The following is a 16,315-nucleotide window of genomic DNA, read 5'->3' on the forward strand; positions in this document are numbered from 1 at the left end:
TCCTCCTCATTATTATTATTATTATTATTATTATTATTATTATTATTATTATTATTATTATTATTTACACAACACTCATCTTTTTAATGTCACTCAATTCATTGATACGCTATACAGTGTCCAGAATTATTTAAATAAAAAGAATATAAAACAAGAAGTACAAACTAGAAAGAAAAACAGTGATCTTCTACATGTGGACTCACAACTGTAAAATCCCGGCTGTAGGGACCCTGCATCCCACGTGGAGCTGGATGTTTGAGGCTCTTTCAGAAGAAAACAGGGTGAGCGTTGCTCGGTTCCCTGGAGAGGGAAGATGCTGTTCCAGGGGGCAGATATTGTATCAGAGAAGGTGCATCTCCTGGATAACATCAGATCACCTTACTTAATAGATGGGACCTGGAACAGGCCAACTCTGAACTGATGGAGAATTGGAAAATCGATACCTCCCTGGTTCTTAGCAATTCATGGAGCAGTTTCATCTGATTTAAATATTTAAAATGTGGTTAGGGTTTTGTTTTGGGAAAGATAAGGCATAGTCTTTTGATATGTCAAAGTGCTGCCTTCTTTAATTTTGCTGTCTTTAATTTTATTGGGTCATTTGTTCACAGTATGTCAAACACCACTCCCTCCCACACATATTAAACAAACCTCATATATTAAACAAATGAGCTCAGGAACAATCTCTGAATTCCTTAGACTGTAAACGGAACTATTTTAATTTGCATTTTTTTCTGGAGCTCCACAAAAGGAAAAAAATGTCTAGAATGATAAGCAGGCGATCCAATGCCAAAGTTTTAGATTAACATTGGCCAAGATGAACAAGAAAATAGCTTATTTGTCAAGACGTTTCGTGGGGTTTTATTTATTTATGATACATTGCTTAAAATGCCTTTTCAATTATAAGGAATCAGTTGTTTGCAGTAATCGGGCCCAATCTAGTGAAAACAATCTGTAACAAAGTGGAATTTCTAAATATAAAAAATGCTTTTAATGTAACTCTCATAGAAAGTAATAGGTTCACTTCTAGGAATTAGAGTGGAATTTCTAAATATAAAAATGCTTTGGGTGTAACTCTCATAGAAAGTAATAGGTTCACTTCTAGGAATTATTAGAATACGTTAATTACATTTTACCATAAGGATAGAGGCTGTGTTTCTTTCATCTCACCTCTTCACAGTAATTATAGCCGAGAGAAAAATTGCAGCAAAGAATAAACTATCTTTACCATCATACCTTATATTTCTGTCCTTTCTGTTGAGTCAAATCATTTTAACAAAGAGATCAGATTTGCATATCACATTAAACTGTTTTTTGTTAGCCTTCCAAGGTAGTCCAGACAAGCATCACAGCCAGGATTATTAGCTCTATCTTTCTCATAGTTACAGTATATTAACAGAATTTTGCAAGCCTGAAAGTACTCCTTCTGACTTTCACTTTCACTCTCCCAAAAACTAGGGGAGGGGCCCACTGAGCCACTTTCGCCACCCCTCCTTCTTCAGTGTCAGATTTCATTATTAGACTGTTGCCTTCCTTGTTTCTCCCAAGGTTGTTCCCACATACTGTTAAGTTTCTTTACCTGCAGCTTAAGTCCCAATGAAAGCCACTAAACGGCAATGTGCAGCTTTCTTTTGTTCAAGGGTCTCCGTGTGTAAGGTGCCTAGTCCTTATTTTGATGTTATAGACCTTTAAGGGGCTTCTTTATCCCCCCCTCCACTTTCTTCTCAAAAAATGTAAAAAAGGGTTTGTGTGAACCTTCTTGCTTCACCTAATCCAGATGGGCTCTTGGCTAAATTACAAACCAAGCAAAACATATTATAGCCTAGTTTGTCCTAGACCAGGGTTTCTTTCACACCAGTGCCAGGGATGTCCTTGAACGAAATGTTCAGAAACTTTTAAGGAAACAGGCATTTCTGGCCGTTAATGTTGGGACTGCGTCATAAATAGCTTTTGAGGGTCTGCCTTAACTTTGAATGGTCACTAAGTGATTGGTCACAAGTTGAGGATTACCTACTTCAAGAGGCTCAGGCTGGCTCTTTCCAGCTTCAGTGGGGCTTTACGGGGAAGCAAAGAGAATGCATAACCAGACTTTCCAGATTCTGTTTCTGTATCTCAGTACAGTTCAGCTTTCCTGCAGAGGCAAGCTTCTTTATCTGGTTACCCTGTAGAGTTGACACTCAGTGTGACTTTTGGGATTCAGAAATATGGCTGGTTGTATCACTACTACCCCTCAAAGGCCTGTTTTGAAAAAAATGCTCTCACACAGGTTTCTTAGTGTGGGATAGCCCAGTTTTTATAATCATGAAAAAGTTATTATGCATCGAAAACAGTATGGCAGAATTATCAGAATCCAGAAAATTTATTACAGCCTTCGAGTCATATGATTGGAATATCTTAAAAATATGTACCATGAGGGGAGTGAATAAAATCTCTAGCAGTGGCGTAGCGTGGGGGGTGCAGGGGGGGCCGGCCGCACCGGGCGCAACATCTGGGGGGGCGCATTAGATGCATTTTATTTTAATTACATCAGTATTTTCATAAACAATACATGTGCTTAGGGGGTAAGGGTTTCTTTAACTAATCTAGTGGAAAAGACTCGAGTGCTAAAATCCACGGGTTAGGGGGCGCAAATTACTTGCCTTGCCCCGGGTGCTGACAACCCACGCTACGCCACTGATCTCTAGGCTGGCAATGTTATGCTAATACTTCCACCAAGTCATGTTTCACCATTTATAGGGCACAAATTATTCTATTCAGTCCATGTATTCTATGTGGTTTAAAACAAACATTTCCTTGGAATGTCAGACAAAACAGTAATATGTGGCTTTTACTTGACAATAAAGTTGAGTAGTACGTCAAGTTGGGACTTGGAATTGTTTGGTTTTTTTTGTTGGCAGAAGCTTCATTTTACTCTGGATGTACAAAGTTCGTTAGAATAACAAACCTGGGAGCAGAAATAGGTCTTGACTCCTGCTGCAAAGAAATGGCTGTATTGGGGCACAGGGAGATCTAAGCCCCAGGCTTCAAATGCTAAACTGCAACTTTCATAAAAAACCATCTAGTATGGGGATGCATGAAAATGATGTGTACTATAGAGAAAAAATGAGGGGAAGAATTTTATTGCTGTCTCTTATAAGAAGCAGAGCATGTGAAATCAAGATTATGAGCTGTTTATGATGATCAAACAAAAATACTTTCTCTAACATAGCATAGTTTTAACAGTGGATTTCAATTCCACAAGCTGCTGGAAAGTTACTCACTTCTCTGTCATTTAGGCGTGTAGTATTAAAAATCTTTGGATTAAATCTTTTTTTATGTACAACAGTAGAAACGCTGTATTTTTCTACAGTTCCTATATACTTCAGATTCCTGATTCCTAAACATTCATGCATTTTCATTATTTCTCTTGCCATAATTACACAGCAGGGAAATTTTTTTTGAAGAGAAAATGTATATGTACACATGCACACTCTTCTGCTGGTTATTATTTTGCTACATTTTGGGTTTTTATTTTTATAACCCAAACTGCTGCATTGAGGCTTCAGATTTAGCCATTTGTTTTAAAATAAGTTAAGAATAACTTGACCTCTTCACATGCTAGAACCAGCTACATCACATAACAAAAAGAGGAAGGGAAGTCTGGTCTGAGTGTTTAGTTAATTCCTGTATCATGCCAATAGAATCTTATTAAACCACATTGGAGCTAAAATAATCTGTTTTTTAAAGGACACTTTGATATAAAAGGATGTGGGCTTCAATTAAGAATAAATTTGCATTTCAGATTGCTAATCTACATGGTCATGCCTTTTTCCTAGAGTTTGAAATCTAATATTAAGAACACATAATGCAAAATGTCACTGACTGGAGGTGATAGGAGCTTCCGGCAACAATAACATAATATTAATTTACACCCAAGTTATTTAAGAGGAAGTACTTTTATTAATCCTACTAGGACTGGACCAAGATCTATATAAATCCAAACCTGTGAATTTAACTATAACTACAAATGTTGTTTTGTAGATGTCAGTTACGTTTTCTAGCACTAACTTCAGCAAGATTAAGATTGCATCATTTTTGTACCGCAGAACAGGAAAGTATGAATCGGGTTCTGATTTTAGAAAAAAATACAGTAGGTTATTCATTGCATTCCAGACAACAAGTCAGGAGTAAACATTCAGCTCTGGAAGGCAAATAATATACAAGAATCAATATGTTACATTTACAAAGCTGTTTGATAAAACAGTACATTTTTCCAGATTAAGTATGTAAAAAGGTATAAGTTGGTTTCACAATGACTTTTAGTATGATACTAAAATACACCGGTATTAAATCAAAAATATATATTATTTACATGTACATAGTATAAACCTTAAATAGAAGAATGTCCCTACTGTAGGAAGTTTTAAGAGAAAACTGAGATTGGCCACTGTATAGTGTAATAAAACCATTTGGTCTTCACATTATGAAACTGCAGTAGTGTGACTAGTGTTCCTTTAGCTATTTTACAGATTACACATCAAATTAAAACTTTTCCTTAAGAAGTGGCTTTAATTCCACTGTACTTTAGTTTATTTAAGCCCACTCCAAGCAGCTCAGGACATTCAACTTGCTCTTGTGCAATTTCATTGCATTTCCACATCAGGCTGTAATTCATCTCTTCTGAGATCACACTATCATGCTTGTATTCTGGATGGTTTGCAACAAATTCTCGCATCCATCTGGCAGCTGTCATTAATTCACCTAAGGGAGAAGTCATAGGGTATGCATTAATTCTTTTCATTACCCCTGCCCCCGTATGAAAATATAACTTTCCATTTACTTTCTTTTAATTTTAGCCTTCCTTAAAAGGTCACCTTAAATTTCCATATTACATACAAATAGTATTCAAGCGTACTATTTGTACAAAGAGCTAAGAGTAAAGCATTAGTTTATTGTACTATATATATATACTGTAAACTCAATGAATTCAGTAAGTTTTCCACCACAGATCTGTCAATGAAAACAATAACAAATAATTCTGAGTATTACCTATACTGGGAAGAAACAGTCTGTTAAAAGGTATTATTTTTGTAAAAAATAATAAATTAGTGGACAAAAAATGGAATAAGGGGCAACATAATAAAATAATAACAAAATAATAACAAAATGTCAATAAAGTTATCATTAGCCTTTTAGGGGAAAATCAAGTATTTATTTGTAAATAGGAGCAAGAGATGGAATAAATTAAACCGTAAATACATAAACTCCAGGCTTAGGGCTTTAGGTATTATATACCTAGAGCACCATTTTTTTTCCTACCTGACAACCCATATACAGGTCATCCCTGACTTATGAACACAATTGAGCCCAACATTTCTGTTGCTAAGCGAAACAGTTGTTAAGTGAATTTTGCCCCATTTTATGCCCTCTTGTCACAATTTTGAATCACAGCAGCTATTAAATTATTAACACGGCTGTTAAGTGAGTCTGGCTTCCCTGTTAATTTTGCTTGTCAGAAGTTCGTAAAAAGTGATCACACCACCCTGGGACATCATAAATATGAACCATTTACCAAGCGGCTAAATTTTCACCACGTGACCATGGGGATGCTGCAACGGTCACAGGTGTGTGAAAAACGGTCATAAGTCACTTTTTTTCAGGGCCGTTGTAACTTCAAATGATCACTAAACGAATGGTTGCAAGTCGAGGACTTCCTATATAACATCCAATGTCTATTCATACCTGATGCTCTCTTTTTTATTAGTTTCAGATAGTTTAGAATGCTGCATCTTGTATCCACGTCCACTTCCATATTTTCAAGGTAAGAGTTCAAAATTGGAATTAATCCTGGAAATACTCCTTCCTAGAAAAGTTAAAGCACTGTTGAAATAATAATGCTAAAAATATTTATTTTTCCACTCCAATATTATAACTCTCGTTTTGATATTGGCACAAGGGTGCCCTCTAAAGGATATGATAAAACTGACGCCTATCGGTAGGCCTATAAAAGAGGTTATGCTTTTCATTGAATGTGTATTTTAAATAATGATTTCTCTATATAATACTTAAATACTATGCTATAATTGGAGAAATATAATCAGTGTCTTTTTTTACTGAACAGCAATGATAGCAGGGTGCAGGGAAGCTTAGGTCAGCCACTGGGTAATTTTCTGGCTGGCTACTGGGCATCAGAAAGGAAGCAAAGCAACAACTAGTCTCTCAAAAGAATCTGCTTTTCACTTATTCTCATTGTATAAAATAAGTGAGAATAGTATTAAACAGGAAGGTACAAGAAGAGGGAACATTTACATAACAATTTTCTAACCTGCACCTCAAATCTAGACCCTTATCTAGACCCTTACCAATCGGGTTTCAGGCCCGGGCACAGCACGGAGACGGCATTGGTCGCGCTGGTGAATGATCTCTGGAGGGCTCAGGACAGAGGGCATTCCTCTGTTCTAGTCCTATTAGACCTCTCGGCGGCTTTCGATACCATCGACCATGGTATCTTGCTGCGGCGTCTCAGGGGATTGGGAGTGGGAGGCAGTTTTACAGTGGTTCTCCTCCTATCTCTTGGGACGTTCGCAGTCGGTGTTGGCAGGGGGGCAGAGGTCGACCGCGAGGTCTCTCATTTGTGGAGTTCCTCAGGGGTCGGTCCTCTCGCCTCTCCTGTTCAACATCTACATGAAGCCGCTGGGTGAGATCATTCGTGGCTTTGGAGTTGGGTATCATCAGTACGCTGATGATACCCAACTTTTCTTTTCGACCCCAAACCACCCCAGTGATGCCCTCAACGTGATGTCCCGTTGCCTGGAGGCGGTTCGGGTCTGGATGGGGAGGAACAGACTTCAACTCAACCCCGACAAGACTGAGTGGCTTTGCATACCTTCATCCCGGGTTTATTCGGACATTCCACCTCTGGCTATGGGGGGTGAACTATTACCCCCCGTAGATAGGGCTCGCAACTTGGGAGTCCTCCTAGATTCACGGCTCACCTTAGAAGACCACATAGGAGCTGTGACTAGGGGGGCCTTCGCCCAGGTTCGCCTGGTGCGCCAGTTGCGGCCCTATCTTAGCCGGGATGATTTGTGCACGGTCACTCATGCGCTCGTGTCCTCTCGTCTGGACTACTGCAACGCTCTCTACATGGGGCTGCCCTTGAGGACCACCCGGAAGCTCCAACTGGTACAGAATGCAGCCGCGAGAGTGGTGTTGGGAATCTCCCGATACTCCCACGTTACACCTCTGCTCCGTGAGCTGCATTGGTTGCCAGTTGTCTTCCGGGTGAGATTCAAGGTACTGGTAACGGTGTTTAAAGCCCTCCATGGCATGGGGCCGGAGTACCTTGGGGAACATCTGCTGCCGGCATCAAGCTCCCTGCACCCTGTGCGTTCCCACAGAGAGGGCCTCCTCAGGGTGCCACCGATCAGAGAATGTCGATTGGTGGCCCCCAGGGGGAGATCCTTCTCTGTGGGCGCTCCGGAGCTGTGGAATCAGCTACCGGTAGAGCTCCGGATGGCGCCCGATCTTCGCTCCTTTCGTCGCGATCTCAAGACATTTTTGTTTGTACAAGCTGGCCTAGCCTGATGGGGATCGGTGGGGTTGTTTTATTTTTGGTCTTTTAATTTTATCTCGGGGTTTTTTAGAACTGTACTTCTATTGTTTTTAATTAGGGCAATTGTTTAATCACCTTTTAATGTTTGTATTGGCTATTTTATTCTGCCCTGTGAACCGCCCTGAGTCCTCAGGGAGAAGGGCGGTATATAAATGTTATTAAATTAAATTAAATTAAATTAAATGCCCTCCGGGTGAGATTCAAGGTGCTGGTGATGACCTATAAAGCCCTAAATGGCATGGGCCTGTATTATCTGAGGGAGCACCTGCTGCCAGCATCAATTTCCCATCGTCCTGTGCGCTCCCACAGGAAGGGCCTCCTCAGGGTACCGCCGGGCGATCCCCAGGGGGAGGGCGTTCTCTGTGGGCGCGTCTGCCCTATGGAATCAACTGCCAACGGAACTCCGGACTGCCTCCGACCTTCGTTCATTTCGCCGGGACCTAAAAACCTGGCTCTTTGAGCTATCTGGTCTGGATTGAGGGGTTTTAATGTTTTTAAATTGTGATTTTAATTTTTTGGGGGCTAGACTTAATTTAATTTAATTTTAATTTTATATTGTATTGTTTTTAAATTTTGCCTTGTAAACTGCCCTGAGTCCTTCGGGAGTAGGGCGGTATATAAACCGAATAAATAATCACTGTCAATCATCTCTGCAAAACACTAGGAATATGCTCTATAAGTCAATACCTTGTCCAAGCAGGTAATAAGTCATCAGAGTAATTAGGCAGCTTTTAAATTTATATACAATAATAAACCAAAGAGAACTGGAATACAGTATATTCAGCATAAAGACCTGTTCAAAGCAGAAACTGAGCACATTTAATTTCTGTTCAGATCTATTTGTTTTTCAACCTCTTATGCTGGTATAGAATTTGGACAGATTTTCTGCAGGCCTGATAATTTAAAGGAAATAGAGAACTGCCTGTTGGGATCAGTCCAGGAATTTGTGATTGGAGGAGAGATTAGGTCCATCTTCCAAGAAAGAGCATTCCTGTTCAACTGTTTCAATTTTAGTGTCTGAACATAGGCACATGTGCTCTTGGTAGGGCATATTTTATCTCCCTATCAGCAACAAAGTGGAATATCGGGGTAAGTACGCCTTATGTGAAAAGCACCTGAATATTACAAAAATGTTAGGAAATGGTGAAAGGTGAATAATGAGATTACTGTAGCCGAAGTCTGAAATGTTAAACCAGTCCCTTTATATTCTCTGCTAGATTTCACTTCAAGCTTTATTGAGGTCCAGCATAGCTAACAACTGAGGGCAGTTAAACTGTTGCTATTTTTTTTAATTTGGAATATTTCCTACGTACAATGGTTCTTAACATTTTGTGAACCTTTATGAATTTTCGATATTTCTTCATAAATATGACCTAAAACATGATCCGTTCCCCACATAAGTCCGAGAACTAGATAAAAACCCGTTAAACAAAAACATTATACTTGTTCATTTATTTCTGAGGAAAATGAGCCAAAGCTACATATTTGTGTGGGGATAGTATGGCATCTCTAGAATTAATAGTTCATTTGAAGGGGAAATCAGAGCCAGATGTTTTTAATCAGATGTCAGTGTGGGAAGTCCTGCCGTTATTTCAAGAATAAAATTCTTGAATTTTAAAATCTGATCTTCACAATAAAAGTTTGTGGGAAGTATGACATGGCTGGAACAAAGGAGATTTTTGAGGTCCTCTGATAATACCATGTCTCCCCAAATATCAGACCTACCCCAAAAATAAGCCCTAGCTTGATTTTTGAGGGTGGGCCTAATATAAGCCCTACCCCAAAAATAAGCCCTAGTTTGGGAGTGAGGCACATACCCCAAAATCAAGCTAGGGCAGGAGTGGTGGAACCGCCTCACATGCCCCGCACCCACTTACCTTAGGACTGCTGCAGCCAGGACCCCCACACCCCAATACCTGTCACGCTGCTGCCTGAGTTCTTCTGTGGCCACTTGCAACCGCAAGGCATGTGGCACATCACACTGCTGCAGCCACTTGGTGTGGCGAGCAGTGCAGCCTCCTGTGAGCGGTTTGCAGCGGTGCAATGAGCCTCCTGGTGGCAGCAGTGCAACAAGCCTTGTGGCATGAACGGTACAATGAGCTTCGGGGCCTGATGCGCCACATGGCAGGCAGCTACTCATGTGGCAGCAAGACGGGTTAGGGTGTGGGAGGCCTGGCTGTGGCGGTCCTGAGGTAAGACATCGCCCCCAAAATAACACCTGGTGCCTCTTTTGAAGGCAATAAATAAAATAAGACGATCTTATTTTCGGGGAAACACGGTAGTTGTGGATGATCACCAGTCTGAAAGTTTACAAAACTATTTGTAATAGTTGAAAATTCAAAAGGGTTCACAAACTTTGTAGTTGGTTTTCTGTGTGGTTTTTTTTTTCTCTAGTTCATTTGTATTCTTTTTTCTCTCAACAATTTCCTTTTTATATCCAGACTTCATAAACTTAAAAGAATGTGTAAGTATATACAGCGGTATTGCCACCCTCTAGGTGCCAGAGTAGTCTTTTAAAATTATTCCTTCCTGCCTCACATCATTTCTGAAATTAACATGTTAAAATAATAATTAGTTCAAGATGTCTTAAAGGCCAAATCAAGAGAAGTAATTTTCTTTTGTTATCCTCAGCTAAGGGAAGATCAGAATCAGAATTTCTATTTGCTTGCTTTAGATCACAACCCTGGTTCTTAATCTAACTCTTCATCAAATCAATAAAATATGACAAACTGCATGAATAGTTGACCTTACCTTTCCATTAATTATTGTATCTATGCTCATTAATGTATATTCTTCTACATCTGTTTCTGTACCATTTTGAGTTGCACCACATCCATCCACTACTGCATTGCCACCTTTAAAAAAAGAATTAGGTTGAGTGAAGGATTCAAAGCATCCAAAGAAACCAATTTGTTTTACATTTGTTTTATACTCAAATGTAATAAAATCAACCTGAAAACAAACAGCATACCTTTAGAAATGTCTTTTCTAAAATAAAACATGCCCTGCCGGACAGCATCTCGTTTCTGAGCTACTTTCATGTTTTCATCCACCTAAAAAAGGGGGAGAGAGGAAAATGTTACACTGGGTTTCTTGCTCAAATGGAAATAAATGTAGTTAACTTTCTAGTCAGAAGATTTTAGAAACTGCACTTTAGAATAGATTTTCACTAGTGATTATGCAACAATTTGCATAATTACTAAACATGATTATGTAAAACAATTACAAATGGAGTTCTAACCCAGTATTGGTCTTATGGAATGACTGCTATCTATCTCCAAACATGCTGTCTTATCTTGACTATGATTTTTTCATGTACCTAAACTTGAAATAATTTAGTCAACTTTCAGCTATTTCCTCACTAAATTAGGGAATAGCTGAAATGGTAACTAAGAAAATCCCATTTTATTTTATCTTAATGTACTGATGTTTAAGATAAGATAAGATAACCTTGTCATTTTTTACTGTGGGAACAACGGCACACATCAAAAATAAAATTTAGTTGCCCGCTCTCAAAGTGGAACATATACATGACACGCACTTAAACATACTATATACAACATATGTATAGACCCACACCCCTACATATACATAACAAATAAATATTAAATACTGTCCATCTTGAATATATAATGGAAAGAGGAAGCTTTAGAGTTCACAAGATTAATACTGTATGGAACTAAGCTGTGGCTGAATCTGGATGTTCTGCTTCGGATACCACAAAGCCTCCTCCCAGAAGGTAACAAGGAAAACCGGTCGTGAAGAGGGAGTGTAGCATCCCAGACAATCTTACGGACCCTGCTCAAGCAACGTTTCTGTGCTATGTCCTGGATGGGAGGGAGGGAACTGCCAATGATCTTTTCGGCCATCCTCACCACTCTCTGCACAGCCTTCCTGTGTGAAGCAGTGATGCTTCCAAACCAGACTGTGATGCTGTATGACAGGATGCTCTCAATCGTCCCCCCGTAGAAAGTGGTCAGAACGGGAAGGAAAATGTGCTTTTCTCAGGTGATGCAGAAAATGCAGGCGCTACTGTGCCCGCTTCACCATTTTCTCATTGTTGAGCGACCAAGCCAGCCTACTTGTTAGCTGCACACCAGGAATTTGATGCTGGTAACCATCTCCACAGGTGAATCATTTATGCACAGAAGTGTAGCTGTGCCTGCCTTTTCTGAAATCAACAATGATCTCTTTGGTTTTTCCGGTATTTAAAACGAGGCTGTTTTCCTTATACCAGTTCACCAATCCCTCAACCTCCTTGCGGTAAGCTTCCACCTTGTCATCATGAATAAGGCCCACTACTGTTGTATCAAGTTCACAATATGGTTGGTGGCAAACCTAGCACAACAGGGTGAACAGCAGCGTACTTAGGACGCAGCCCTGAGGAGAACCTGTGCTCAAAAAAGTGGTATTTGAGGTATTTGTTCCAACTGGCACATATTGGGGCCTTTTGGTAAGAAAATCAAGAATCAGTTGCACGAAGGAGTGTTTAAGCCTAGAAGGCCCAGTTTGTCTACTAGATGCTGGGGAATGATTGTGTTAAACACCAAACTGAAGTCATCAAACAATAAACACACGTGAGTATTTCTTTCTTCTAAGTGCTTCAAGCTCAGATGGAGAACGGAATAGCATCCTCCGTAGAGCGACTTGATTGGTAGGCAAACTGAAGCGGGTCAAACACTGGTGGGAGGCTGGATATGATAATGTCTTTTACCATGGAATTTCTTAACTGTTATAGATGCTTTTATAGGATTCAATATGGGTCGGTCACTGGAACCAGAGGCTTAGTCTTCTGAGCTTTCGGACCCATGCTGCAGCTCCATCCTCAGGGTACCATCCTCTCTACCAGAATGTGTGCTTTGGGTTATTCTATGCATATTTATGGTTGTGTGTGACTTTTTATTGTAGATTGGGGTGTTAATGGTCAGTTATTAAGTCATGGGTTGTTATTTCCTTGTGCTGTCAAATCCAAAAGCTCGGAAGACTAAACCTCTGATCCCGGAGACCAACCCAGACTGGATCCTGCAACATTATCCTGGGACATGTATATTTGCCTTCATTCATATGATGCTTTTGTTGATTGTATTGTAAAATGCTTTAAGACTACTGATTTGGCAGTACAGAAGAATAAATAAATATTACACAAACACTCTTACCTTGGACAAAGGGATGAGAAAATCCAATTTATATGAGAGAATGACTCGAGTTAATAGTACAACAAACACAACGTATGCTGAGTTTTCAAAGTCTGTTAATTGGACCTAGAAATTAAAAAGTAGTTTTAGAATTGTCTAAGTATGTATATTATATATATCCCAAATATATACAGAAAGATTCCATCATAGATTCTGATTAAGATATCAGACTTAGAATCTTTTGTTAAATATTATCAATATTACAATATACCTTTTTTGTGCAAGTTTTCCTAAAATAGAATTCCAGAAACCAAATAATGGTATGGTTATTCTTGTGTAGAATTCTATTGTTACATGTTCTCTTTTGAGAATTCCAATATTGCCAATTATCACCAATATTAATTTCTGATTCAGACAAAAGAATGCTTGCAGGTGTAAATCAGTATTTTAAAATATGTAACATTACACCGAAGAAATATAATTAAGGAATGATATGGAATTTGTGATTCTTTCTGATTTGATTACAATTTCAGTTGAAACTAAGACTATCCCAAGCTTAAAATCTATGGTAGGCAATCATTGTTCGTAGCGATGGTAAATTGCACAACTTATCAAGATACTTAAATGTGTATCACAAAAATGTCAAAATGGAAAGCATGAGCAGAAAGACACAAATGTACTAAAGCATTCCTAACACAATCTGCTTAACATGTTTAGTTCTTACCTCCATTGGTCTGAACTCAACTCTCCATCCAATATCTGAATTTGGAGGAGGAGGCTTAAATCTCATAGTCTGCCAATTTGTTGACTGAATATTCTACAGGAGACAAAATAAGTATTATTAGGCTATAACTTCTACACGCTCATCACAGCAAGTAAAACCTTAAAACTTGAGAATTCATGATAGAACAATAAGCTGTAAAACTGCCTCAGTTGCACTAGGGCACAGGTTGGCAACCCACGGCTCCGGAGCCGCATGCGGCTCTTTGAGCCGTCCCATGCGGCTCCCAGGCCTCCTCCCTCTGCCATGTTTACTTTTGAAAAAAAAAGTGGCACTAAAAAAATTTAATCAATTTAAACTTCTCACAAAAAAACTTGAAGTTTAAATTGATTGGTTGGTTTGTTGGACCGCCCACAAACCGTTTGTAGGACTACCCACAAACCTCTTTGTTTTTTTAACTGCACTTGGCAGAGTGGAGGAAGAGACGGGAGAACTAAAAGGTGAGTAGATCTGCTTCCTTCGCCCCTCCTTCCTTCTCATTGCCGAGGCTAGCAGCCCCGGCGAGGAAGAAGGCGCGCTTCCCCCCCTTCCTTCTCGTCGCCGAGGCTTGCAGCCCCGGCGAGGAAGAAGGCGCACTTCCCCCCCTTCCTTCTCGTCGCCGAGGCTAGCAGCCCCGGAGAGGAAGAAGGCGCGCTTCCCCCCTTCCTTCTCTGGGAAGAAGAAGGCACGTTTCCCCCCCTTCTTTCTGTAGCAGCCCCGGCAGGGAGAAGGGGTGATTTGCCCTTCCCTTCCTATGAGGGGAGGCGGCAGGAGCTCGCCGGGGCTGCTGCTGCCATGTCTCGCCTCTCCCTTCGCTGTTTGGACCAGCGTGGGACTGCTTGGACCCCCGCGCTAAAATTCCTGCCATGGCCGCCTCCGCTCCGCTTTGGGCAGGGAGCGCCTAGTCAGGCCCTCCTCAGTCTGTGGAGGAGCGAGGCGCTGCGGGAATCTCCGCCGGCGCTAGTCCTGGGGTGGTTGGGACAGAGCGCCGTTGCTCTGCTCGGGTGCTTTTGGCGGGACGGGGAAGAATTGGCACGCGCAGATTGAAGTTGTCTCTCTCTCTCTCTTTCTTTCATTGGCGGCGGCGGGGAAGAGAAGGATAAGAGAGGGGGCGAGGTGTTAAATCCCCCGCTCCAGTGGCCGTCTCCGGACTAGCGAGGATGTTGCCTGAGGTAATGGCGGGCGAGGGAGGCGGAGGCGAGCTGGGCAGAGTGGAGCTGAGCAAAGAGGATGGCAGGCAGCCCCACCAGAGCCGGCTGACGGGGAGAGAGAGTGCGCGCGCACTCTCCAAACCGCCACTGTCCCGTTTGCACAGCTGCCGCGTTCGTTCATGTTTGATGAGCGTGGCAGACCTCCGAACGGGACGGCAGCGGTTTGGAGAGTGCACACGCACCTCTCCAAACTGCTACCGTCCTCTTTGCACAGCTGCTGCGTTCGTCCGTGTTTCTTTCAGTTTCTTTCAAACACGGAGGAATGCAGCAGCTCTGCAAATGGGGCGGCGGCGGTTTGGAGAGCTGCTGCATTCATCAAACGCAGAGGTTTGGAGGTCCCGGGAGAGGGGCAGGGCATTCGGGTGGCTCCGGCGGCGCCCGGCCTGAAGGCGCCGCAGCAACCCAGTGCCCGTCGCCTGCGAGTCCGTCCCTCCCCCCCCCGTGTAAGCTGGCGGCACTGGGTAGCGACAGGTGTGTGCGGCTCAGGATCCGGTGCGGGTGTAGGGGTGGTTTTTGCTTGTTTTGCGCATGCGTGTGTGTGCCCACATGCATGAGCACATTTTGCGGCTCCCACTTGTGTGTATGACGGAACCGGTTCTGAGTGGCTCTTTTGCTGTTTGGGTTGCTGACCCCTGCACTAGGGCACGAAAGAAACTTTGTACTGAAAACATTTAGAATACTATACAGATAGTCTTTGAGTTACGACTGCTACTGGGACTGGCAAGCAGTCCCAGTTTTCATTGTAACCCAAGATGCTCAGGTTGTTAAGTGGGAAGTGGAGGGAGTCCCTGCAAAAAGGTGCAATGTAGGCTGTGCACAGATTTGGGGAGGAAGGTGCCACAGAGTGGCGCAAGCTCAGGAAGTCCAAGGGATGGAGGATGTGGGATGCGTGCCAGTGCAGGGAGGATTTACTGGAGCAACTCATACCCTTCCTGCTGGCTTCCACATTATCTTTGCTTGTGGGAAGCTGACAGGGAAGGTTGCAAGTTGTGATCATGTAATGGCCGGATGCCACAACCACCACAAACTTACTGCCAAGCACCTAAATCCTGATCATTGTGAGGGTGGTGCAACAGCCAGGAGTGGTCGTAAGTGCCACTTATTCAGTACTGTTGCAACTTTGAACAGTTGCTGAACAAGTAGTCGGTAAGTAAGGGCTACCTTTATGTAAAGAAATTCTCAGATTTTGTTTGCTTTTATTAGATGAGATATAAATGCATACTATCTGTACTGATATAAATTGGACCATGCCAACCGTGTCTAATCAAAGGCCTAGCAGAAATAACAGGAAGATTCTGTATTTATTCACTTGTTTTTGATTTTCCACTACTGACACTTAATTAGAATTTGGTTGTCCTGGGCAGATCAGTGTTTCCAGCAAGCATACAGTTTTCATCCTTTCCCCCCCCTACACTTTCATATGGAGTCAACTCATACTCCCTAAATTACACACTGACCTATGCTCTGAAAACTGAGTAAGTATTAAACTTTTTGTCACATTACCAATATGAATAATTTAAACTCAGAATTTTTATCTGTGTTCATATATGCAATGAAATACATACTTGGAAGTTGTCATTTAAGAAATACTGAAGAAACATGCAGCAAATATTTGGCA

At 41.5% G+C, this 16,315-nt stretch overlaps 1 protein-coding gene across 1 annotated transcript in view; it reads right to left on the reverse strand.

Moving 5' to 3' along the window:
* Positions 1 to 2,270: 2,270 nt before the first annotated feature.
* The window catches only part of GCLC (glutamate-cysteine ligase catalytic subunit), a 32,778-nt gene continuing 18,733 nt past the window's right edge, over positions 2,271 to 16,315 (reverse strand). Inside the window, exons 11-16 of the mRNA XM_083348059.1 lie at positions 13,451 to 13,543; positions 12,748 to 12,852; positions 10,563 to 10,644; positions 10,343 to 10,446; positions 5,719 to 5,839; positions 2,271 to 4,737 (exon numbers count right to left, since the gene is read on the reverse strand). Coding sequence (XP_083204185.1) covers positions 4,532 to 4,737; positions 5,719 to 5,839; positions 10,343 to 10,446; positions 10,563 to 10,644; positions 12,748 to 12,852; positions 13,451 to 13,543 — 711 coding nt within the window. The 3' untranslated portion in view covers positions 2,271 to 4,531. The remainder of the gene's footprint in view (positions 4,738 to 5,718; positions 5,840 to 10,342; positions 10,447 to 10,562; positions 10,645 to 12,747; positions 12,853 to 13,450; positions 13,544 to 16,315) is intronic.

This window comes from Vipera ursinii (assembly GCF_947247035.1).
Source record: "Vipera ursinii genome assembly, chromosome: 1".
NCBI lineage: Eukaryota > Metazoa > Chordata > Lepidosauria > Squamata > Viperidae > Vipera > Vipera ursinii.